Source organism: Antedon mediterranea, chromosome 2, assembly GCF_964355755.1.
Source record: "Antedon mediterranea chromosome 2, ecAntMedi1.1, whole genome shotgun sequence".
Lineage (NCBI taxonomy): Eukaryota > Metazoa > Echinodermata > Crinoidea > Comatulida > Antedonidae > Antedon > Antedon mediterranea.
Genome location: NC_092671.1, coordinates 11,450,652 through 11,477,636, shown reverse-complemented (window position 1 = coordinate 11,477,636; position 26,985 = coordinate 11,450,652). Strand labels below are relative to the sequence as shown.

General features: G+C 33.9%; 1 protein-coding gene across 1 annotated transcript; it reads right to left on the bottom strand.

The window, feature by feature from the left end:
• Positions 1-1,243: 1,243 nt before the first annotated feature.
• On the bottom strand, positions 1,244-25,990 carry LOC140039643 (uncharacterized). The gene is made up of 19 exons (XM_072085264.1): positions 25,918-25,990; positions 25,488-25,607; positions 24,897-25,022; positions 24,532-24,654; positions 24,026-24,145; positions 23,597-23,710; positions 22,753-22,896; positions 22,372-22,512; positions 21,733-21,858; positions 21,170-21,288; positions 20,865-20,929; positions 20,554-20,720; positions 19,791-19,940; positions 19,165-19,293; positions 17,986-18,067; positions 17,620-17,663; positions 17,372-17,471; positions 16,804-16,939; positions 1,244-1,505 (listed from the first exon to the last, which is right to left on the bottom strand). Exons 1-19 carry the CDS (start codon positions 25,988-25,990, stop codon positions 1,401-1,403), a joined length of 2,184 nt encoding a protein of 727 aa, XP_071941365.1. The 3' UTR covers positions 1,244-1,400.
• Between the last annotated feature and the right edge of the window lie 995 nt (positions 25,991-26,985).

The following is a 26,985-nucleotide window of genomic DNA, read 5'->3' as shown; positions in this document are numbered from 1 at the left end:
CGAACATTGCTAACTCATTGAGTTGAACCAAACATGACACTACTAAATAACACTTAAAACTGGGTCGATGAAATAAAACATATATACCTTAAATTAAATATGTTACACAATGTATGTTTTGCTTAATCTTATGCCTTTAAGTGTACTGAATTTTTTAAAGTCATAAACTGTTGAGAAAAAAACAAACATGGATGTATTTATATAAATTGTTTTTCTGGCTGTTTACTTTATCGTTTTGATTTAGCTTTTCGCTTTTTTTTTGTATCTCTATTGAGATCCAGACACTGATACCCACATCATTGTCATTGTTTCATTAATTTGCCTTTGGATTATATAAATTAAAACATAAATTAAATAAGTTGTATATGTTTTCTCCTTATTGTGAATAACGTTTGAATGTATTTTTTCTTGTTATTTGTAAGAGGCTATATAACTTGATTCGGCTGTTGAGAAAAAAAAATAATAATAATATTACATGAAATGTAAAATAAAACATGATATGATTTTACTGTTGACGGTAGAAAAACATGTTAGGGCCTACAGGCTATATAAATATAGTGTAAAATACGATATAATTTACAGACACATAGGCTAACTACAGCAGCAGTTTTTTGTTTGTTTTTATCAAACACAGTGAAATACAAAACAATTGGCACAATGACACGAACAATAGAAGCCTCAACAAGCCTGGCACACCCAACCCAACATATTGACTAACACCCCTATAAATAATAATGGAATAGTCCTATATTCAATACATGCCGAAAACTCAGGTTGATCCCTTTATTCATCACTCGTTTATCAAAATACGTTGTTTATCATTTGTAAAAATTCTTCTTCATCTTCGTAAGTTAATTAAATAAAACTATACCATTGTCTGTTAGTTATCTTTTTTGAGATTCTAATTCTCAAACATCTCCGCAGTCAACAACATCAAATAACAACAATAAAAGCAATTACTTCTCATAAGATTCAAAATAATTTATTATTACTTTATTTTCATACATATATTTGTTTATAAATTTATTTAAATATGATATTGCCTATCTTTACAAATACAAATTTATTGCTTTCATATTTCTTGAAATCAAAAATGATCAAAAGATAAAAAAGAACAAAGTGATTAAAATCTTAAATTTTAAAGAAATAAGCTGTAAAAAAGATGATATAAATTCATTATTAATATAATATGACAAAGTTTAGAATTCTTTACAAGAAGACCAAAAATTAAAATTTACTTAGTTTTTGTGTTTACGGGGTTTAATATACAGTATAGTTTAATACTAGAAATTGTTATAAAATCAGCAGCTACAATTTAAATATTTTTCAGTGTGACAGAAAAAAAACACAAAAATAAATCATGTTACTAAATTTCTGGAATTAAGATTTATTGGCATTTGTTAAAAGTAGGATGTTGGTTCAACTTGTATTTCAGTGGATGCACTTGATTTGTTGAGTGTTGATAGTGCCGTACCATTGGAACCTTCTTTTGGTACTGTCACATACTGAAAAACAAAGAAATTCCAACAAGTTTATGTTGAGTGTTACTTCAATGCAAGTTGCGAGTTGCGAGTCGGAAAGTGCGAGTTGCGAGTCGGAAAGTGCGAGTTGCGAGTCGGAAAGTGCGAGTTGCGAGTCGGAAAGTGCGAGTTGCGAGTCGGAAAGTGCGAGTTGCGAGTCGGAAAGTGCGAGTTGCGAGTCGGAAAGTGCGAGTTGCGAGTCGGAAAGTGCGAGTTGCGAGTCGGAAAGTGCGAGTTGCGAGTCGGAAAGTGCGAGTTGCGAGTCGGAAAGTGCGAGTTGCGAGTCGGAAAGTGCGAGTTGCGAGTCGGAAAGTGCGAGTTGCGAGTCGGAAAGTGCGAGTTGCGAGTCGGAAAGTGCGAGTTGCGAGTCGGAAAGCGCGAGTTGCGAGTCGAAAAACGCGAGTTGCGAGTCGGAAAACGCGAGTTGCGAGTCGGAAAACGCGAGTTGCGGGTCGGAAAACGCGAGTTGCGGGTCGGAAAACGCGAGTTGCGGGTCGAAAAACGCGAGTTGCGGGTCGAAAAACGCGAGTTGCGGGTCGAAAAACGCGAGTTGCGGGTCGAAAAACGCGAGTTGCGGGTCAAATACACCAGTCCTACCTAAACAAAATAGAGTGGGTTGTATTGTGGATGTTAGAAACAAATTGCTTGAGCATGTGATATGAAATAATTAATCATTATATTTGATCTGCGACCAGTGCGACATGATACAACCCACCCAGGTGTGTAGACTCTGTACATAGTGTAGGATGATCACCAAAATTAACCTATTGTGGCATATATGACAATGGCAAGAAATTTAATTATTTTCTTAACACTGCTTACAATATTTTTTTATTATTCACTTTAGCATTATTTGTTTCTGAATGCTCAACTTGTTTATGTTTTAGTTAAGTCAGTGCTTACTACAGTTCTAGGCTAAGCATTGGAGGTAGGCCTAGATTAGATTCACTTGGTGAAGAAACACTGTTTCTCAGGCAAAAACTCCACGAGATGAGTATAGGCCAAGAGCCCGTAACATATGATTTAACCCCATACAACCCAGAAGGTTTGACCCCTTAATGTTAATACTATACCAAAAACATTTTAAAAAAAAGTTTGCCAGCCTGACCCCGGGGGTCGGGTCTGGTCTCCAGACCTCTTTGAAAACCTCCAAAAATGGTTTATTTCCCTACATCTCTTCCATGAACCAAAATTTGTACAAACATAAGTGTGTGAGGACATAACAAAAAAACAAAAACTGATAAAATATCAGGTCGGAAATGTCATGTCAGGCCAGGCCCCCTTAAAGTGACCCCTTCATGTTAATTTCAACCCACGTCATCCATACCAAATTGGTAAAAACATAGTACTGTACTGTAGTATAGTACGTATCACATACCAAAAAGAAAAAGAAAGTTAAACCTATTAAAAATACTTCATTTAGCCTCAGTCATTTGTGTCTTCAAAGGGTTAAGTAAAACCTAACTTTTAAACATAACGATCATGACTAAATAGTTGACCACATACAAATACTTGAACATTGTCACTGCACTGCATTGTAGAACACAAGAAAAGAAAAGCTAGCATGAACTAAACAACCTTTCTTATTCCTTATCCCGGCATGGGGCATAGACTGTATGCACAATCTGGTGGAGGTGTAGGCGTTGCAGTAGTTACAGTAATTTTTACAACCTCAGCCATACAACAAGATAATTCTGATAGTACAGTGATCATGTACACAGTCAATGCATAGCTTCATAAAATACTAAATTCATAAAATACTAGATACTAAAGCATGCTGAAAGAAAAAATAACATTATAAAATAACATAATATCTCCCACCTTCCCCATTCCTGTCAAGGACAATTTTACAATCTTAAGTCACATTTTAAGATCAACATTTAAATTTATATCTGTAGATCCCTGACATACTTAAATGGTAAATAAAAGATTTAAAAAAAATGTTTTTGTTTTTTTAGACAATATTAAATTCTAAACCCTTTTCACAGCGTTTCATAAAAACATACATAATTTACCTGAAAATGGTAAAAAAAACATTATAGCTCTTAAACATAATAAATAAATAAACACCATCCTACTTAAGAAACAGATTCTATGAACGCAAACAAACATATAATACTAGATCAATAGCAAAGTTATGGAATAGTTTAAATGCTATAAACTCAAATGCAATTACAGCTCCTAATATACATATATTTAAAAAAATAATAAATGAAGGTAAGATATACTTGAAACCCTGTTTTTCATGAAATCATTATGTACTGTAAATGATAACTTGTGTAAATAGTTTTGTAGTAAGTAACGGCCTTGTGAAAAACACCAATCTGGTGATCCAAGTGTTGCATCCGTTTTAAAATAAAGTTGTTATTATTATTATTATAAACATTTAGACCTATGGTGCAAAGCAAAAAAAAATCACTTTATAATGCAGTGTAGAACAAAGTCAAAGCTTAACATGAACCAAACTTTCTTCACACCCCTCACCATATCCGCCTCCTCCAAATGAGGCCAAAATTGTAATACTGTAGATATATTACAAATTTTGTAGTTACAGTCATTTTAATAATTGTACTGTAAATCCCTTAAAAAAGAATTGTTTTCTAGACAATATTGAATTCTAAAACCTTTCTTAAAAATAAAAAATGTACAGAATTAAAAACAATATTTAAGTTTATGGTTATTAATTAAACCTCATGTTTCAAAGCACTGTGTATTACAAGATAGAACGAAATGATACCTAAGTTACTGTTTATAAGAACTTGTTTGTTATAATTCTGTAACTAAAGATAATAAGGAATATGTTTGCTTTAGGATATGTTCAGTTAAGGTGGCATTATGTAAGCGGCGTACATATTTTTGTGTGTGAACTAGGCCACGGATTAGCGTTAGGGAGCTGTTACGCCGCACCAGTTGCGTTAATAACCCTTGAAGAAGAGGGTAGATTTAATAATGCTAATCCAGTGAGGCATCAGTGATTTTAACCTTAACCAATAAAAAGACACGACCACGGTTAATAGCAGGCATACATCGAGATCGCTGACCGTCAAACTATCAGGTTTTAAATTTTAAAGTAAAGTTCACGTCAGCGATATATTTTCATAAATTAAATACAATACTGTAATAATCAGATAATTGGCCGTGTGCTAATTGTGTTTGAAATTATTTTGAATTAGAATGCAATTCTGCAAGTGGTAAGAACAAATCAGTATTTTGAAGGTAACATTATACTGTATAAATAAAAATATCAAAAAACAACTTTAAAATGTAAACTGTAATGCATTTTTCATCATGAATGTATACATAGTTCAATCTGCTTAGATCTGATTATCAGAGTGTTTTAAATGCAAGCATTGGAATGTTGATCGTTGTGTCTGAACACCTTGACGTCTTGCGTCAGATAACAAACCGTACACTGTGAGTCTGAACATACCCTTAACAGAACAGATATATTTTAAAATATTGTAGCTTTGTTCAACATAAACACATTCCCCAGCCAACCCCCCAAAAACACAGAGATCCAAAAGTTTACATGATGTATTTATAATAAAATGTCAAGTTATAAGTATTCATGGGTAGTGATCACACTGTATTTTAATATTATTTAAAAAATAGCAGCCTCCAAATCTATATTGCTTTCATTCCAAATATTTTTAAAACCTGTTTGTGTCCTGCTCTTAAGAGTGCTTTTACCTCATTGTGAATGACTATCTCGTTGATTTCTGCGTACGGTTTAACCTTCCTTACGCAGTTCATGTTTAGGTGAAAGTAGGCTGCAGATACCTTCGATGCTACATGTTCTTTGCCATCTTTTGTATATTTCCTTTTCAGGTTGACTTTTAAGATGACATCATTTGGCTCTTTTCTGTAGCGATCTGAAAATCTTTCTTTGCACCCATAGCATGTTTTAAGGTTAATTACCATCGTTGAAAAACAAACACATACTGGATGCTCGTCATTGTTCACTGGTGCCCTTTTTGCTAATTTTCTCCTTTTTGGTTCTGGCGGACGATGAGACCCTTGATCTGGAATGAAGAGATGCTCCACCTCTTCTGCATATTGAGCAGCTCTCTTCTTTTCATTGCGGTATTTCAACGCTTTTTTCTTATTTGCTCTTTCTCCTCTGCCCCCCTTATGTTGACCTTCTTTGAAGCCGTTAATCTCAGCTTGTTGTCTAATGGCATCGATTACGTCTTGCCTAGCTGCTTCTAAAAGGGACATTTTTTGCTTTGACACACTCATTTTAGCATGCCCTACCTCAGCCAAGTTTGAAACTGGTGCATCACTTGGTTTGTAAGCCCGAAAAATATGACTTCTTCGAGCATACCACCAGGAATACCAGTTCTGAAGAACTTGATGCTTCTCAGTGAACTTGGTCATTTCTTTGCATGCTTCATTAAGTTCAGTAAGGGAATATGCAGTGAGCATAGAATTTGCAATCTCAATGAATTGTGCAGCATCATCTTGCGGAATTTTTTTTGAATGGCGTTGTACACTTTGCTTGTAATGAAATTCGCAGGATACAGTTCTACGAACTCCATCATCGCCGAACACATTCTTGATACTTTTCCAGTTGGCATGATTTTCATCTGCAACAAAACCACAGGGATTGAAAATTACTGTTCGTCCAGCAGCGTTAGAGAGCATCTCGTTGAAAACATTCCAAAATGTTTCAAGGTTAGTGGTGTCCTCTTTCTCTGTGTCACACACTGCAAGGCGAACAACTCGTCTCATTACTGGATGGTAAACCCATAATGTGATCGTAACATAACCTCTACAGTGGTTATGTTTGCCGTCAACATAGGCATATTCACCTGACAATATGCCATCTTGGTCTCTGTCCATTGATAGAGCCAGTTCTGCCATTTGTTTGCTGGACTTGAAAACATAACTATGTTTGTTGTTAAAGGTCCTGTTATTTATCTGATATATTAGGTACTTATCCTTTTCCTCGCATTTCTGTTTAAAATCCGCGAGAGCTTCAAAATTGTCACCAAGTGGCAACATCACCTGCTTCAACCTTTCCTTTGCATTGTGGACTCTTTTCATTTCACTATATCTTTCAGCTAACTCATCCACATCTTTCCACTTGAAGCTGTTGGAGGTCATGATTGCGTTTATTTTGGCCGAAACGATGGCACTTGGCTTGAGACCAGGATGCTGTTTTATATCCTTTTCAATGACGGCCACAGAAACATTTGGTTTTTTTGCTACACATGTGTGGAAGCCAGTATGCATAACAACCACCATGTCGTTACTGTATTCCCATACCTTCGTGGCATAACATTTTACATGATCTGCTGCCTTCCCACATGTGTAGCACACTAATATGCCCGTCTCTTTACCGAATTGGCTTCTGTTTTGACACCCATACATTTTCAGATATGTGCACTCCGGGTTGTTACATATTGGCGATCCTTTACAGTGTGCAATACGTCGTACCCCCTTAAAGTGTTTTCGTGAAGTCTTGCAGTAACGGTTCCATGGCCTTCCGTCCTTTGAAACTTTCATCATTTCACTTTGTTTACTGCAGGAAAGATGATAAACTTCTAAGCCATTGATATCAAAGGGCAGTGTGTTGACTTGTTTTGGCATACATTCTTTCCAGTGCTCTTTGTCATATTTCTTATTTTTATATCTCATCGAGAAGTCAGAACTGTCATCTGTATCGTTCAAATCAGATTCATTATCTAAAATAAATAAAATTGATTGTTAATGTCACATTAATCAATTATGGTACATTATTTTGTATGGAAATTATTAAAATCATGTGACCCACAATTGTCCAATACTGTAAATTTACATGAATTTATTTATGTGTTATATAATAGTGTATAGTTAAGTGATCCGTGTTTGGACTTGATGATGTCATCAAAACTGAAATGTTTGCAACTAATGCGATACTAACACAAGAAAGTTTGTTATCATGATTATTATTTAAATGGAAATTTCACCTCAAAATATGTAATAACTTAAATTAAATCCAAATTATAAAATTGTTTTAAAATAGATGCTAATAATAGAGGGTTGGAAGATTTAATTCCTTTTTAACTTGCAAATTTAACAGTGTGCAATTAAGCGTTTTAATAATTATAAATTACTATCATTATTTTAATTTTATTACTCAGTCTATATAATGATTTTAGAAACTCAGATTGCTTACCTTCATCTTCACCTAATATCTGCACATAAACTGGAAAAATATCAATTTGTCGTCCATCATCAGGATATGATGTTGCTAAATGTTCAATTAACCTTGTTGCTGTCCCAAACCTTGTCATACTTGCTGCACCATCAGGGTCTCGTTGCCCTTTGTAGTTACAGGCGTGACTGTCAAATAGACTCCATCCTTCACTGGAATCTTTTATGATGGCAGTGCATTTATCTGCAATTCTTAGCAGATAAGAGCATGAATTGATGACAAGTGACTCGGTTAGCAAATTGTGTAAACTATAGCCAAACTTGCCACCTTCAAGCGTACCAACACTGGCTTTCATATGTTTTCCATCTACTGTATAGCTCCAAATTTCTGGTAGCTCATCAACATCAAGTGTTTTTTCTCTTCGTTTATCTGGCCATCCCAACCTTCTTAAAGCTGACACATGGACAGCGTCACCTTGCATCATTATATCATGAATGATATCTTTAGTCCAATTAACTGATGCTTTCATTTTACTGAATACTATCGCCATTATACTTATGGAGCAGCACTGAGAACCTGCAGCATCATGGAAGAATTGTTCCTCGGAAGCCTGATGAAAATCTCCCATTATAACAAAATCCTGATTTCTCTGTATCATAACAAAATTAGAAACTAATAAAATAAATAACAGAATAAACATTTCAGGCAAAGTTTACAAAAAAACGTTAAATTAAGTTGTTTTGTTGAATATAGTTATAGTTATTCACTTTGACCAAACATTATTTTTTATCTGAACAACTGTTATTTAAGGCAAAACAATGGTCAGATTGGCTTTTTTTCCCTATGGAAGTGATTAACTTTATTAATTAAAACTACAAAGTCTATTTTATCTTCATATTTCATGTTTTCTGGGGACAATACAGCTTTACAAATTTTGTTAATTACTGTATGTATAAAACTAGAAACAAATTATTAGCATACCATGGTCAATTCACTAGTAGGTCTTCTGTACTGAAAAGCCTGTTGAGCAGTACTGAAAGAATAAAATAAATTAAATTATATAATTGGGTGTCAGTTTAACATATTTATTTAGAGATTGTTACATTAGCAAAGAATTTTATTGAAATCATCAAATAAAGATCATATTTCATAATAATGTTCTTACCTGCAGTCAATGTCATGTTCATTAAGACTCTTGTTTTCATGAGGTACACTTTTACTAGACTTGGCTTCATCCTCAGAAATGTCAATGCAGTCATCAATGTTACTAATAAAATAAAGAACAGAATAAACATTTAAGGCTAAGTTTTCGAAAAATACCTTTAATTGAATATCAATTGTTTTATCCTTAATGGCAGCATTCACCTTCTCCCTTGCCATACCTCTTTTGTTACTATTTGCAATACATCATGTTAAATTAAAGATCTTTCAGATAACACTAATCCTATATAGAGTTTACTAGCATTGAAAAAAAGTAGGAATATAAGGCAGATGTAAACTGAATACAGACATATGAGAAATCTTAAAGTTCCCTATAATATACTGGAAATTTTTTTTACTAAATCATGATGTAGTCAATTTAATATAAAGTGGTCTTTAAGGGTTTGTTCTTGTGATGTAATAACACAGAGTTATCTGTTCTTACCTGCAGTCAATGTCATGTTCATTAAGACTCTTGTTTTCATGAGGTACACTTTTACTAGACTTGGCTTCATCCTCAGAAATGTCAATGCAGTCATTAATGTTACTAATAAAATAAAGAATTGGTTTAGTCACATTCTTTTTACTTCTTTTACTTTTTTTTAATTGTTTGTTTTTTTTGTAAATAGTCTTGTATACTGAAACGAACTTGTTAAGTAATCAAGTTTTCCGTTTTCCGATAACTTTATTATTATTATTATCATTAAGAATAGAATAATGCAAGCGACCAATGAAATGAAAAACAAAAATTGCTCTCTATACAGATCATTAACAGTTATTTTCTGTTCGGCTCAGTTATTGTAAATTAGGTAATTGTCTAGGGATAGAGAATACATTATAATAGAATTACTGTTTAATGTTATAATGGATTAATTTTTGTTTAGTGTTCTTACCTGCAGTCAATGTCATGTTCATTATGAGGTACACTTTTACTAGACTTGGCTTCAGCCTCAGAAATTTCAATGCAGTCATCAATGTCACTAATTAATAAAATAAAGAATGGATTTAAAATTTTAGGCAAAGTTTACTTTAAATTGAGTAATATCAATTGTTTTATCTTAAAGTTAGCAGCAGATAATTTATAGCTTGTAACGTTCTATAATATAAATTGTTGTGGTCTTGTACTACGCAATTTGTGATGTAATAACCCAGAATTATCTGTTCTTACCTGCAGTCAATGTCATGTTCATTAAGACTCTTGTTTTCATGAGGTACACTTTTACTAGACTTGGCTTCATCTTCAGAAATGTCAATGCAGTCATCAATGTTACTACTAGTACTAGCACCACCACTGTAATAGAATGACAATTTAGATAGGTTTCAACACTGAACATAAAATTCACTTTTCATTTTATTCTTAACTTACAAAGCGGTTTGGTAAAAAAATGTATCAGATGACTATTAACTTGAATTTGTTATTTTTGGTGTTTATATTTAACTTCAGATTTTTATATTTGTGCTATATCAAAACTTATCCACTATATATCCTCATATATAATTTGTTTGCACTTTTATAACTTTCTAGAGTTGAGTAAATCAGATTAAAGCATACCTACATAACTACTGAAAAAGTTTGTCTGGCAAATTCTTAATTATTTGACCATAATTTTTTTCTTTATGTACATGTATTCCGACAATAATAAATAAAAATCATGCCTGCCTGAGCTTTAATAATATAAAATTACAAAGACAATAAATGCACTATATTAAATTACAAAGAATTATTGATTTTATAGTCACAAAATAAACTGTACTTACCATTTTTTTAATTCACGGACTATCCATGAAGCTTTTGGACGGGCTAGTGGATTTACTATGGTGCACCGAAAATATATATTCATTATCTTCTTCCATTTTGTTTTTTGAACATCACTGTATTTTGTAGAATGTGATGGGCGCTTGCCATTCTTTAATTGATTTATCAAAAACTTCTGAAACCGAAATTGACTTTTTTCCTGTGTGTCAAGCTCATATGGATATTTTACCCCAGGATTGCAGATATTATAAATCGTCATTCCCAATGCCCAGATATCGATTTTCTTCAGATCATTTATACTTGCTTTAAACTGTGATTCATGTGTTAGGATTTCAGGAGCCATATATGGCATAGATCCACGATGGACATTTTCTGTTGCATTGTTTACAAGTGATTTAGTCTGAACGAAGTCAGATCTACTTTCCCCAAAGTCAGTCAATTTACAATGAATGGGACACTTTTGAAATTCCCTGTAAAATTCTGAAGTTTCACAGTTAATTTCAGAATAATGCCTGTTGGAGATTAGCACATTTTGTGGTTTTAGATCTCTGTGTATAATGTTAAGATGATGCAGATAGTCTAGTCCATTGGCAATGTCCGTAACAATTATTGACGAGAAATCATTCATATCTGATGCATCCTCTAATTGGTCAATAGCAGTTAACCACTGAGAGAGATCATTAACTTGTTTTGCAAATCCAAATGGATTAAAGCTAAAGCATAAGTACTCCACCATAATAGAGTAAGGTTGTTCACACACTCCTTTAAAATCTGCTATGTTCCTGTGTTGAAGAGCACTCATTAGTTTGCATTCCTTGGCCATCATTTTTTTGTATTCTTCATCCTCGGTAATAATTTTTTTTACCACAACTAGTTTGTTTTTGTATGTAGCTCGATGTACAATACCAAATGCCCCGCGCCCAATCTCATTTGGAAATGAGATTTCGCTCCAATCAAATTTTTGAATCCCTGAAATATCATACACTTTCTTCTTAGATACAGATAATGTAGGAATTTTGAAAGCCATTATGACTTGTGATCATCTCATGAACTAAATACTTTCTGTGTCAACTTTTTTACTTAACCCCCCAAAATTGAACTAATTGTCCAATCATTTAGCTCTAAAAGTAATACAAAATAAAGACAATGAGGATGGATCAGATTTAATTTATGGTTGAGTCTGAGGTTTTAATGATTAGATAAGGCAATAGACGATATGTAGACACTATTCTGATAAGCTATGCCACCCATGTTATTAGTAGGCCTACTAGTACAAGCTTCTGTGATCAATTAGTTTTCATTAATGAACAAAAACCATACACTTTTGATTTTAGGTTGGCCAGGTATTTTTTAAATACGGTAGGTTTTGACGGGTGTTTCGAAACTAGAGACCCGAGACCAGAGACCCGAGACCCGAGACCCAATACGAAAAGGGAGACCCCGCTATACGAAAAGGGAGACCCCACTATACGAAAAGGGAGACCCCAAATATACGAAAAGGGAGACCCCAAATATACGAAAAGGGAGACCTAAATATACGAAAAGGGAGACCCAAATATACAAAAAGTAGGAAAATATAGGAAAAGGGAGACTCAAATATACGAAAATAGAAACCTAAAGAAGATTTAGGCAGCTCGCTTGACATGCTGGGAAGGGTATATTCTCAAAACACAATATAGTTGACCCTATGAAGGCGAGCCAAACAATTTCAATCATTACCGTATCCAATATGACACATTACACAGTTAATACAGATGTTATAAACATCTGTATTATTTAATATACAGCCGAGAATGTTACATTCTATTTTTACTTCTTTCTGCATTGATTAATATTTACATTTTATAAAAATAGATGGGAAACCACCACAAAAGATTGAAATATATATCATTATTTCTATTGACAGTCAATTCTCTAAACTTTCATCAATGCAACAACGTACTCCCGCCCTGGCTAGTATCTGGGCTAGTAATTATATACAAGGCCCTTGTTGCCCTTACTATATAAAGGAAGCGGCACAAGTGATTTTTTTTTACTTTTTACTAGGATGGGTAGCCTACACAGCGTTAAAAGCTTCACAACATATATAAATAAATCCAGGCTACTGTATTACTCAATATTTTTTTACATCAAGTTTCTTCTTTAATATGATTTGTGAAAATATGTTTTCAATCAATACAATGAATCAATGTACACTTATGTGGATAATGAAACAATGTAAAATTATAATTTTAATGGTAATGATATAATGATGATAGTAACGAGAGAATAAATACTTTCACCCGAACCATAAAAAATCCACCCTGGCTACGGGCCTGAAGCTGTCGGACATAACATAGTTTAAACTTGATTGCGTTGTAACTTTTATCTTCTTTTATCTATGTGATTGCCATTGATTTAATTTAACTTGTTTTTAGTACAAAAAACAAATAATAACTACTAATGCAAACATGCCAGTATCTCCTTATGTGCCACCTTAATACCCCCCCCCCCACACACACACACATACACATATATATAAACAGAGTGAGAATTTTCAAATATGTATATTTTTTCATTTATTTCATCAGACAAAAACAAAACAAAGTAAAGAGTTCAAAATCCAAAAGATTAAAATCGAAATGAACACTCAAGTGGCTCACTAAAATGTTAAAAGAGAAGGGTTATCCAATTATAACTGATAAATATATAACATTTATGTTTTTAAATCAAGCATTTTTTTTTAACTCGCAGATTTTTTTTTAACTCGCAGATTTTTTTTTAACTCGCACATTTTTTTTAACTCGCACATTTTTTTTTAACTCGCAGATTTTTTTTTAACTCGCATATTTTTTTTTAACTCGCATATTTTTTTTTAACTCGCAGATTTTTTTTTAACTCGCAGATTTTTTTTAACTCGCAGATTTTTTTTTAACTCGCAGATTTTTTTTTAACTCGCAGATTTTTTTTTAACTCGCAGATTTTTTTTTAACTCGCAGATTTTTTTTTAACTCGCAGATTTTTTTTTAACTCGCAGATTTTTTTTTAACTCGCTTATTTTTGTTTGTTTGAATGTTCATGTATAAGGAAATACTGGCATTTAGAGGTAATGTTGTATCAAATAATCTGATTTAAAATTTACTACATTTGAACCATCTCAGGGATGTATGGCATGTGGATCTTGGTTGGGAGGAGGAGCTGAGGTGGGGTTGGTGGTAGGTTTAAAAGATAATGAATTCTCCATCATGGTCTCCATGAAGCAATTAACTCCCACCCTGGGGCAGGTATCTTTTACTAAAACAATTAATGACTGCTTTGATAAAGGTCCACATTGTAGATTTGTGTCTGCTACCTACTAATAAATATAAGAAGCCTGACAGTTTAGCCCACCACATGATTTTTAATGCATTTACTTTTAACTTTATTATTTACACAATCATTTTCATATAATTGTTAACATATTATTACTTGTATAAGTCAGCACTACACTATGCAGACTTTTGTACTAGGTACTCCCAAAGGGCCCATAAATTTACCTGTCATGGACACTTGTTGTGTACTATACCAAAAGGGATTGTGACTTAAAGTTGGTATGATGTCATCTATAATTTCTTCTTAAAGATGATGATGTCATTTAAGTTTCATCTAAAAACTAACTATTCTCATCTCTAAGTTATGCGATGAAGTCATAATTGGCACCCCCATATATCAATAAGATATAAATAAGGGTGCAATCTCCTCATTTAATCAGTCAGTTTAACCAATTCATAAGCAAGCAACACTGTGTTGATTCCAGTACTTTCTAATGTATTCTGTGTATTCATTTATTTGAGGATCAAGTGTTTTTTTATATGCGATCGACTCTACTGCATCTTTTCACTTGCAATACAAAATGTACAGTTTAATTTTACATTCTTAGTGTGTTGTATATTTGATCATCGCGTTGAACAACAACTAAAATACAACTTCATTTCACCTACTGTATCACACATTTCATCAAACAATACTGTATATAAGTAATAATAATTCCTTCTCCTATGTAATTGTGGGCGCAGATCAATGATTATTGTCACCTAAATTCAACAATTCAATTCAAGTAAATTTGAATTATCTTAGTTATAAGTTATATTTTCTCTAAAAACAAACCAGTGATTTCAGTATTTACATCTGTACCCTGCTAAAGTTACTTTAAATACACATAGTACATTTGACAGATGCCTACTGTACTGTACGTGTACATACTAAAGCATGAATTTGTGTTTATTCCGCATGTTGTTGTTGTCAACTCCGATATCTATTCTAAGTCAGAGAAAATTATTTGTAGAAAACAATATTCCATCTTCTTATGAATTTTTTAGGTTGACAATTTACAGTCTTCTTTCCAAAATTATGAAAAGCAAAAAAAATGTTAGATTATGAATATATGGTTAGATTCCAGAATGTATTTTAATTGGAGAGATGCACTATATTTCAATAGATACATTAATTGGTCTTCTCCATGATTTGCTGATGGGTGTTACACATAATAAACTGTGTATTTCTTCTCTTTTTTTTGTATTCATATGTATTTATATGTATCTATGGACAGTTTGTCTGAAAATGTTTAACAAAAAAATATTATAAACATAAAGAATTGACTATGATTTCTAAGAAAATAATATAGCTTTGAAAATTTGACCATTATCTGTAGGTATGGTATGTGTTTCCTTGCCCTATTTATGGTATCTGCTGTACACAAGGTAGTACTAATGACTCCAACCATCATAATTAATCAGCTTACCTAAATACTGTAAACACCTCCCTGCAATACTAATAATAACAATACTAACTGTACTTTTTAATGTGAGTTTTTCTTACCAATTTATTATTATTTTCTCATTTAACAAGGCAAAAATACATGTACATAATTTATTGTATCATTATTAGTAATTGTATCATCATCAGTAATTGCAAACAAATTAAATAATAACTTTAATCTACTATATTTACAATTATATTATTTCAAAATATAAAGTATCAATAACATAATTGTTTTGTGTTGAAATACAAAATAAGTTCATTTCAACCATTTTTAAACATCCATGTTAAAAAAGGAATCACTAGTCTATAATTGTTAAGCAGGTCATAATATGAAAAAAACTAAACAAAATTTAAATTGTAATTTATTTACTGATTGTTTGGTTCATGTATTTATTTTTTTGGATGGTACGACCTCCTTGAAAAATTATTATTTTTACAATTTCCGACTCGCAACTCGCATTTTCCGACCCGCAACTCGCATTTTCCGACCCGCAACTCGCATTTTCCGACCCGCAACTCGCATTTTCCGACCCGCAACTCGCATTTTCCGACCCGCAACTCGCATTTTCCGACTCGCAACTCGCATTTTCCGACCCGCAACTCGCATTTTCCGACCCGCAACTCGCATTTTCCGACCCGCAACTCGCATTTTCCGACCCGCAACTCGCATTTTCCGACCCGCAACTCGCATTTTCCGACCCGCAACTCGCGTTTTCCGACCCGCAACTCGCATTTTCCGACCCGCAACTCGCGTTTTCCGACCCGCAACTCGCATTTTCCGACCCGCAACTCGCGTTTTCCGACCCGCAACTCGCATTTTCCGACCCGCAACTCGCATTTTCCGACTCGCAACTCGCATTTTCCGACCCGCAACTCGCATTTTCCAACTCGCAACTCGCAACTCGCAGAAAAGAAACCCTCGTTTATGTTATTATCTGAAATTTAGCATTTTGTATAATATAATGCAAACAAGATAGGCACATGTAGTTAGGTAGTTGACATAAAAACAAATTATACACATCCAACACTATACAGCAAAACACTCGCCAAGGATGGATAAACTGATTATCGTGCTTATTCATTAGTTGAACTTAAGCTCCGTTTACACTATCAAACATTATGTTACATGTGATGTGCCCATTATAATGGACATGGTGATGTCATATCACTACCATATCTGGGTACATCACTAGTTTGATAGTGTAGCTCATTTGAGGCTTAGAGAATGGAGTAAGCAGTTGTGAGTTAACACCGAACACTAGGTCAGGATTGAACACTGGCCATTGGAACTGGAAGGCATGAAGCACATTAACACCAACAGTTCCACTACAAATTAGTAAATTCCAATGCTGTGACCAATCAGTGCTGAAAAAGTGTAACAAAAGGACTAATGAAATGTAATTTCTCACCCTTGGTTCATTGTCCACATCTCCTGCAATCATGACCACATTTGTGTGACCTCCATTTGCCTTTTGTTTTTCTTCATGACCTTTGCCCTCATCCCATCCTTCATCTATATACTGGTCCTCATCAGGGTATGTTTTACTAAAATGATAAAAAATATATGTATTAGATATACACCATCTTTCAATACTACTTCATTTTTAAAATTATTTCTAAGGCAATTTAACAACAGGATGCTGAGCTTTGGAGATCGAAAGGTTTATCTGTGGCAGCGACACGATCAGTTACATGCCCCTTAAACAGACACTGGTGACCGTAGAGAATATGTACATAGTACAGTACTGTTGGTATTTGTGGCATTCGGGCACGGCAAAGTCAGTGTCCTGTTGTTAGATTGCCTTGGTATAATTCAATGACCAAACTATCAATTTGAATATTGTTATTTAAGAAAAACTAATTACATCAATTTTAATAGTTAAAATTGAATTATGAATGAATGTGTATATTTTATTTCTACAGTTTTTGGTTTATAAAATAGAAGTGACTTAGATTACTGCTGATTATGGGACTTACCCCGATTGCTTTTTACATGCCATAACAATGATGACTAATAACAGCAGGAAACTGAGCAAAACAAAGGAGACACCGACACCTACTGCTGTTTTATATAAATCTAAACAAAAGGATAACAAATGTTATTATTGTAGTCTCCATCATAAATATTGAATAATGAAAGAATAAGTAACAATTTATCTTGTATTTTACAAAATTTGTGTAAGGGTGTATGGTACAGTAATAATACACACAAATAAAATATTCACCTGATTTTTCCTCACAACGTTCTCCTTGATAACCAGATCGGCACCTGTATGTAAATTAGTTAAATATGAATGAAAGTTTAATGTACTGTATTAACCCTATTAATGTTAATTTTTTGATGATTCCAGTTTTATTGATAGTATATTTTTATAGTATTATTTATGGTAGGGTCAGAGACATATAGGTTCAATAAAGTTCTCCTTAACATTAACTTTTGTGCACATTTTTAATGGATGCAAGCTTGAGAGAGGGCAATAAATCAACAGCCCTGGACTGAAGCAGGGGAGGCGAAGGGCATTCAACCAGCAGCCCAGGTCACTGAAGCAAATTAATACTTCATATAGGAATTGAGGTGAGCACCTACTCACATGCATACTGCTTCTGGTTCTTTGCCTTCACCTGTGATAACACAAGTTGCTTCATTTTCACACTCCATAATATCACAAACAGCTGTAACAGAAAGAGGGTTGATGTTCAATCTATCAATGTACTATTTATTATGTACCAATTTATTCAAATAAATAAAGACCCGGGGTGTTTATTTGGTTGAGGGGAGCGTACTTTATTCAAAATGATGTTCTATAGGGGGGGGGGGGGGGGGTGTTTATTTGAGGGGAGCGTTTATTCAAAATGATGTTCTATAGGGGAGGGGGGGGGATGTTTATTTGAGGGGAGCGTTTATTCAAAATGATGTTCTATAGGGGGAGGGGGGGTGTGTTTATTTGAGGGGAGCGTTTATTCAAAATGATGTTCTATAGGGGGGGGGGGTGTTATTTGAGGGGAGCGTTTATTCAAAATGATGTTCTATAGGGGGGGGGTGTTTATTTGAAGGGAGCGTTTATTCAAAATTATGTTCTATAGGGGGGGGGGGGGGTGGGGGTGTTTATTTGAGGGGAGCGTTTATTCAAAATGATGTTCTATAGGGGGGGGGTGTTTATTTGAGGGGAGCGTTTATTCAAAATGATGTTCTATAGGGGGGGGGGGGTGTTTATTTGAGGGGAGCGTTTATTCAAAATGATGTTCTATAGGGGGGGGGGTGTTTATTTGAGGGGAGCGTTTATTCAAAATGATGTTCTATAGGGGAGGGTGGGGTGTTTATTTGAGGGGAGCGTTTATTCAAAATGATGTTCTATAGGGGGGAGGGGGGAGGTGTTTATTTGAGGGGAGCGTTTATTCAAAATGATGTTCTATAGGGGAGGGGGGGTGTTTATTTGAGGGGAGCGTTTATTCAAAATGATGTTCTATAGGGGGGGGGGGGGTGTTTATTTGAGGGGAGCGTTTATTCAAAATGATGTTCTATAGGGAGGGGGGTGTTTATTTGAGGGGAGCGTTTATTCAAAATGATGTTCTATAGGGGGGGGGGGTGTTTATTTGAGGGGAGCGTACTTTATTCAAAATGATGTTCTATAGGGGGGGGGGGTGTTTATTTGAGGGGAGCGTACTTTATTCAAAATGATGTTCTATAGGGGGGGGGGGGGGTGTTTATTCAAAGCGGGGCATTATTTAATCTATTAACCAAAGCACCAATATTTTATGAATATACTTACAAGCACATACACCATGAATGTCCTTAAAAGCTGGTTCACACTGGCATTCATAACCTCCGTATGTGTTCACACAGTAGCTGTTGATCTTTGATGAGCATATGCCTGAATTCTGTTCACATTCATTTAAATCTATACAAATAATAAAAAACCTTAATGTAAAATAGTTGATAACCATTTTATTTCTTAAAGTCTTTAAGTATTGTCCCCCTGAAAAAATAATTTTTAAAATTTGTTTTATATATGCCATTTTAAGGTCAAATAATAGTTATTCACTAAAAATTCAGTGGATTGAAAATAAAACAAATTTACCTAAAAAAAATATTTACCTAAACAAACTGTAATTTAAAGCAAAAAATAGTCACATTGACTGGAAGTCAATGGGTTTTGGTGGAATTTGACTTTTTATAAGTCAAAACATTATTTTTTTATTGTTTTTTCTACAGAAGTAGAAGTAGTTTTTAAAATTAATCTTCATTTTTCATGTTTTTCGTGATCTTCATATTTCTTGTTTTTCTTTAATGTATTATCAACAAATAGTTATGGTTACTTTTAAAAAGACACATTTTGTCTCTTAGACATTACCATAGGCCTAATATTTCCCATTTTCGTCCATTCATGTTACTAACCTTCACAAAATACTTGTTTGTTTGACTTGAGTACAGATTGAAATCCTTCCATACAGGCACATGTGTATGAACCGACTTCATTGATACACATAGAGTGTGGCAAACACAGTTCAATATCTGAGGCTTTGCTAATTGCACACTCATCTAAATCTAGTGTGGAAAACAATATTCACATTTGATATTGCTTCATTTACATCGAGCAACTTAAGAAAAATCATAGTCACATCATTGTTATGGATGTCTCCCACCCTCTTCATCCAATCCAAGCGGTAGGATGAGACTCAAATAGATTCGCAATCTATCTCCTTTGTTCCCCCTAATATCATCCAGTACAACTGCAATAGGTAGATACTTAAATTTTGTAGATGATTTGACTTTATGACTTGATATTGATAACTTTAGGACCATTATTTCCACTTTGTGGAAGAAATAAAGTTATCTTATCTTAATAGCAGAACTATACAAAAAACATTATTAAAACCATTTAAAATTCAACAGACATTCAACATGGAACTTAACAATGAAAAGCAACAATGTAAAAAAGTATAATGAGCATCTTTGGAACTAAGTTATATAGTTTGATAAGGATAGAGATTTATGTCTGTCTGATTTACTTGAATGGTCCATGTATACACATAACAGAATGTGTTGGCTAAACATGAATGAGTAGGTTTTTTTTTAGTCTTTTTATTTGATGATGATAATTAGTGTTCCCTCATCTTCATTAGCAATGAAACAATACAAAACTGATTTTACAAAATACCTTCAATGCCTGTTTTTGCGGAATTAACGTTAGTGATATCTCCAATATTACAGATGCCCTTGTCACAATAAATAGCGTCATCTTTAATAAACGTGTTTATTTCAGCTAAGTCTCCTTTGTATTCTGCATTAAAAAATGTTGCAACATTCGCTACAATGCTCCCAGACCTGTTAGAAAAAAATCATAATTTTAACCAAAAATCATACACATTATCATAGAAAACTAAAAATCAAAAGTATTGATTGATGAAAACTCTATGGGTGTTATGATTCAATATTCCAATATTATCAAGAATAAAAAATGTAACTTACGCAAAAGACTCAACTGTGCACATTAAGAATGCATCTCCATACTTCTCTTGAAACTCAGCTTCCAGCTATAAAATAAAACAATTTGGTGTTGATTTAAAAAATCCATAACATCTTCGACAAGACCATCCTGGGTTATAATTTTCCCTACTATCCAAAACCCCAACTATTACGCGACATTAAAATGGCATAGAGGGAACAATACATTATATATATTTAAATTCTTATTAAATGAGAAATTCACATAATGCATTTTAACGAGCAGAGGGAGAAGTCCTGTTTATCAGGGCCGAATAAATGTCACATACACTCAATTCAATATCTGTGGCCATCTGTATGTAAGCATCACTAGTTTTATCTTTTAACTCATCTGTAAACACGTCCTGTGGGCCATCCAAAGTTACAAATGTAGAATAGGTCTGCTCAACTACAAAAGAAAAATTAAATTCAAAATAAATAACAATATGTTACTTCAATGATTATTAGTAGTAGAATACTTCATTTGGGACACCTCAATTGAAGAATCTCTCTTGTGAAACAAATAAAGGGAAAAATCCCTTTTAAAAACTACGATCAAGGCACTTCTAAAAGGGGATACTTTGATGGTCCTAAAGATTTCCCATTAATAGAGGGTTCCACTGTATTGTGTAAGGTTTGCATTAAGCATAAACCAAATTGTAATGGTAACATATTTCACAGTATAAACATTAAATTGATTTGGTGGTTTTTCCAAAATGATGGATTGGGGGGTAGGGGAAGAGTATGAGCTTGTATTAAAGGAAAATATTTGATGATGCATATGTGCAATGGAGCTTTCCTAATACCCTCATATAGATAATTTCCCTTCTCAAGATGCTTGACCCATTCCTACCTCTTTGACAATCTCCTCTTTCAGTTTTATAGTAACCTGGTTCACAATAACATCTTCGACTTCCAGGATAATTCTCACAAATCATATTTTCACCCTCACACGGTTCAACTGAACAAGTATCCATTACTATTTTGTGATATGGTTAGTTTTGAGTGGTATAAATTCAAATAATTTAAAGGAACATGCATAAATGGTATACAGCTGAACAGAAGACTTATAAACTAACATTTTAAAAAGTAACCTGTAAAGTAATAAATAAACCTAATTGGAGTCTCCAATATAAAAAATAAAAAAAATATTTTTACTAAAGTAACTCACCAATTACAGGATGGATATATGGACTATTTTATAATTTATCTTGCTTATCAACAAGCTCTGTCTGTCTACACTAGTTTTACAAGTGTGATGTGCTCAAATATGGTAATGATAATCCCAAATATGGTGGTGATATGACATCATGTCCGTATATGAGCATTTCACATTTTGTTGTCACATAAAGTTTGATAGTGTAGACAGAGCTTAAGTCTCATTTGAAGTTTAGGGAGTGGCACGTCTGGCACTAGGTCAGGATTGAACTGTGGACCTTAGGGTTGGAAGGCAAGCGCGTCAACCACCAAGCTACAGCTCCACTCCACTTACCTTCACATGATCTGCCGTTTCCTTGGTATCCAGATAAACAAGAGCATTTGTACCTTAGTGGGGCTATTAAATCGGTACAATTGCCGCCCTCTGATGGTGGTGCGCAATCGTTCAATGTATCATGAGCACATTCATCAATATCTGAAAAAACAACATTGAATATAATAAGCAAGTAAATCCTTTAATTTCTATATTAGGTGCGATCTACAAATGATTCAAAACGGCATTGTTTAGAAAACAGCCTATCTCTGAACACGTTTAGGAATTCCACAACACGCATTTGTCTATATAACACATATAAAACATACGGTATGACAAAATTGGATTAATCACTAAAACATGTATTGTACAGTAGGTTTCACATTGTAAATCAAATATTACCGATGCATGTTCGTCCATCAGGCGCTTGTATCTGTCCATTCAAGCATCTACACTCATAAGTACCGTCAAAATTTGTGCAGAGACCATCACATTTTCGAAGAATTAAGTCAGGAATTGAGGTAGGAATTTTGCATTCATTAATGTCTGCAGAAGAAAAAAATATTATTTTTACACAAAATGTTGCCTTTATTGTATTGACATAGAGAAGGAAAATTCAGAGAACTCAAGAGTGACATAGCATAAAATTGGACAAGCATATGAATATTATGAATTCAAGCTTGTATGTGCCATATTGATTATATCCTTATACTAGGAAGCCACTCCGAGAGTGCCTACTGTAAAGTTCTCCTACATAAGATTTCTCCGGGGAAATATATATATATATTTGTGTGTGTCTTAATGCTGTGTGTGATTTAGGCTAATTTCCTTGGTTGAGGTAAAAACGATGCTTTACTTTCATTGCGTTGTCCTTTGGATGGGATGATGGTCCTGTGAACATAATATTATTGCTCATGAAAAAAAAGTAGGAGGTCTCCCGGTGTGCTGATCAGTGTAGGCGTTGTACTTCTGGCTCTTGTGGCTCTGTAGATAGCCTAATCCAAATTTCCTGTTTCCAGTTAAGTGTGTATAATTTTATTTAAATTTAAAGTCTAGGTCATTTTACATCATTGTAAAAGAATTTTCAGGCTACTGAATTACTGTAAATGTAAGGGTAACCAATTAAGTGTAATCAACAGTGTTTTTGTGAATTTTGTTTCTATATATGCACCCCTTTATATCATCTACATTTTGGTGTAGTCTGCCTTTTAATGCACATTACATGGTTACAGCCTGCTTTACTCACCCACACAAGTGTCATTTTCATTTACATATCCAGGTGAGCACTCGCACCTGTCACCAAAAAATCCAGTCACACAAAAACCATTGACGCAGGTTAATGAGCATTCAACTCCATCCTCTGAAGATGAGAATAAACATTGAAATAAAGACAAATTGAATACTATAGAACCCCTCTTTTGGGACACTGCTGTTTAGAAGACACTCTAATTCAGGAGACACTCCTATTCAGGAGACAACCCTATTCAGGAGACAACCCTATTCAGGAAACACCGGTCCTTTTCAAGGGACACCCATAAAAGGGGCATTTTCCCTGTAAAACAAACACGGAACAATATACTTAGACAGTACAGCCATTAACCCCTATTGAGGTTGAAACACCCCAAGGGTAAACTTTGTTGTGTCCCAAAGCTTTTCTACTACTATTTATACAAACCTGTGCAAGTCTTGGCATCAGAGTTGAGTGAATATCCTGGATAACAGCTACAGGAGTAAGTGGATATTCTATCTACACATATATGCTCACAGTCATTACCCATCTCACAGTAGTCAATGTCTTCAAAAAGAAATTCAATTAATTCAGATATATTACTGTATATAGGATTTTATAGGATTTTAAAATAAAATACTGTAGATATGTTTAGGACCCAGTGGCCATATTCAACATGCCATTTAATGGAAACACAAAGAAATCTCCTATCCAAGTGAATACAATATAAGGGAAATACTTAATATTTAAGGAAAATATTTTACTTAAGTTTGATAGGTGAATATGGCCTAAAAATGAAGTCATGACTTAACCCAATGGTCTATCTTTTGTATTCTGCCAGTGCCAAGTTATAAACCAAGTTGGCTCCCACCTGGGATTGGTGGTTAGGTAACCACTATTAACATAGTATCATTATCAACTACTGTAGGCCTAAAATACAAGACAAAGCATACTTGTGCAGCTGTCATCTTCTTCAAAATAGCCCTCATTACAATTGCAAATGTAAGAGCCTTCAGTATTTTCACACGCAGAGTTGCTTGGACATGGATTGCGAATCGCAGAACACTCATCAACATCTTTAGAAAAAGAGAGATGCAAACAAATTTTAAAAACACATTCATTAATATAAAGTAAGGTTTGCGGTACACCATCTGATTCTAAAGAGGAAACAAGATAAAGATTAGCATTTCTGAACGTTTAAGTTGTTATGTGACAACTGTCTTCTGGTGTAATACCCCACACGACGGTTGAAGCATTATAACCTGTTTCTCAAACTTTACTTTTCTGTAAAAACATTTTTAAAGTATTACATACATACCATCACATTGCCCTTTGTCATTTTCCTCAAAACCTTCAATGCATATACATGTATAGTTTCCTTTAGAGTTGACGCACATTGAGTTTGATGGGCAATCATTATAAATTGAATTGCACTCATTTATATCTATAAAAAAAAAAGAGGGGGAGGGGGTTAAAAATGATTGATTTTAATATTACTAAAGATGTTTTTGAATTGTTTGGAATCAATGCTAATTATACAGATTTAGATCTTTAGTAATATTTTGTGGTTCATTCTTCAATCGTGACTTACTGTAGTGCCAACGACTCTTTGACAGAACACAAGGACGTACTGTACTGCAGGTAACTTGACCAATCACGAAGGGCCATCGGAACTGTTTCATGTGATTGATCAACTCACATTTGTTGCCCCTATGTCGTTGCATCCAAGTGAATTAGTGAACCAGTCATTAGTCTCCAAATATGAATTTATTGGCATGACTACTGTTTATCACATTCAGGATTAATTCAGAAATTATCACTATTAGTTACTTGCTGTTGGATGACTCTATTATTAAGCCAACATGTTAATGATTGACAAAAAGTATTTCTGATTTAAGGTTGTCCATACCTTTACATTTAGCTTGGTCCTTCTGCAGCATATAACCAGCGTTACATTCACATCTGAAACCATCTTTAATATTAACACAAATATGTTCACAGTTGTTCTCTTCCTTGCAATAATCAGTAACTGAAAACAAAAATAATAAGTTTATTATTACAGTACATGCTTATCAAGCCAGTAGCCAGGGGGTTGAGGGTTCACACTCAATCCTACGTATGACCCTTAAGCTCTGTCTACACTATCAAACTAGTTTGACAAAAAAAGTGTGATATGCCCAAATATGGTAGTGATATGACATCATCATGTCCACATGTTTTTGTCACATCAAGTTGGACAGTGTAGACAGACCCTTACACAGATTGTCTGCCCATTTTATACTAACATTGATTGACTGATATTTTAATAAATAATAATAAATTAAATGTTTTATGCAAACCTGGAGTAGTCATAGAAGTTGGAGTAATACTTGGCATGACACTTGGAGTTTTTGGAACCATTCTGCTTGTCATTACTGTGAAAATACAAAAATATCCATTTGAACCATTAACTGCTCTGCATAGGCGGATCCAAATTTAAAAAAAATACAATACAAGAGAATATATTATTGTCCTCCTAAAAAAAATTATTTTGTTCAGATTTTTTTTTTGGAATATGCCATTTTAATGTCACATAATAGTTATTCATTTTGACTAAAAACTGGATAAAAAAAATTATTTACCTGAAAAAATTTAATTTAAAGCAAATACACTATCTGTCAGACAATGGTTTTTGGTTAAAATTAACCGTTTTTTCTTGTCTTTTTATAAGTGAAATAATTATTTCATTAAAACTGCAAAATGGCCAATTTAAAATCTGATTTTATTAATCTTCAATTTTCATGTTATTGGGGGACCGTAATACATCTTTTACAATTTGTTGGTATTTCAACGTTACCTGTAGTCCTTGAATGAACACTAGTGCTTGGATTACTAGTGATTGTAATCGTTGGAACACTGTTGGTTGGGTTTACTGGTGTCATACTGGTAGGTGGTGCCATCGTTGTACTGTTTACTGGTGGAAACAGAGAGGACGGTGGTGCTGGTGGTGGTGGCGGTGGAGGAGGTGGTGTGATCGGTCTATACCTTGTAGTTGTATCGGTTGTCACTGTTAACAATAAGAAAGCAAAGAATTGTAACAATACACAATGAAAAATACAAATCAAAGTAATTACTCTATATGTTTCAAGTATAATCCCACCCACTATTATACTGTAGGCCTATACAATTTTAGGTTAATGTTAGACACAAGAATTTGGTAAATAAATTAATGCAATCTAAAGTATAATCCTATCTCCTTAATTTCCACATAAACAGTGATAAACAAGAGTAATAATTTTGGTTTTTTTTGGGGGGGGGGGAGGGGGGTATGGGTGGATAAAAATCCAGACACCCCCCCCCCCCACTCACCCCCCCAAAAAAAAGATTAAAGGCCTACTTTGAATTGAAGTCAATGGTAGCATTGTGGT

Excerpts from the sequence above, each read along its gene's own strand:
- LOC140039643 (XM_072085264.1), bottom strand. The coding sequence starts at position 25,990 with ATGACAAGCAGAATGGTTCCAAAAACTCCAAGTGTCATGCCAAGTATT. Across the intron at positions 18,068-19,164 it reads CATTCATGGTGTATGTGCTT|CTGTTTGTGATATTATGGAG; the intron begins GTAAGTATATTC and ends TTTCTGTTACAG. Across the intron at positions 1,506-16,803 it reads ATGTGGACAATGAACCAAGG|TATGTGACAGTACCAAAAGA; the intron begins GTGAGAAATTAC and ends TTTGTTTTTCAG.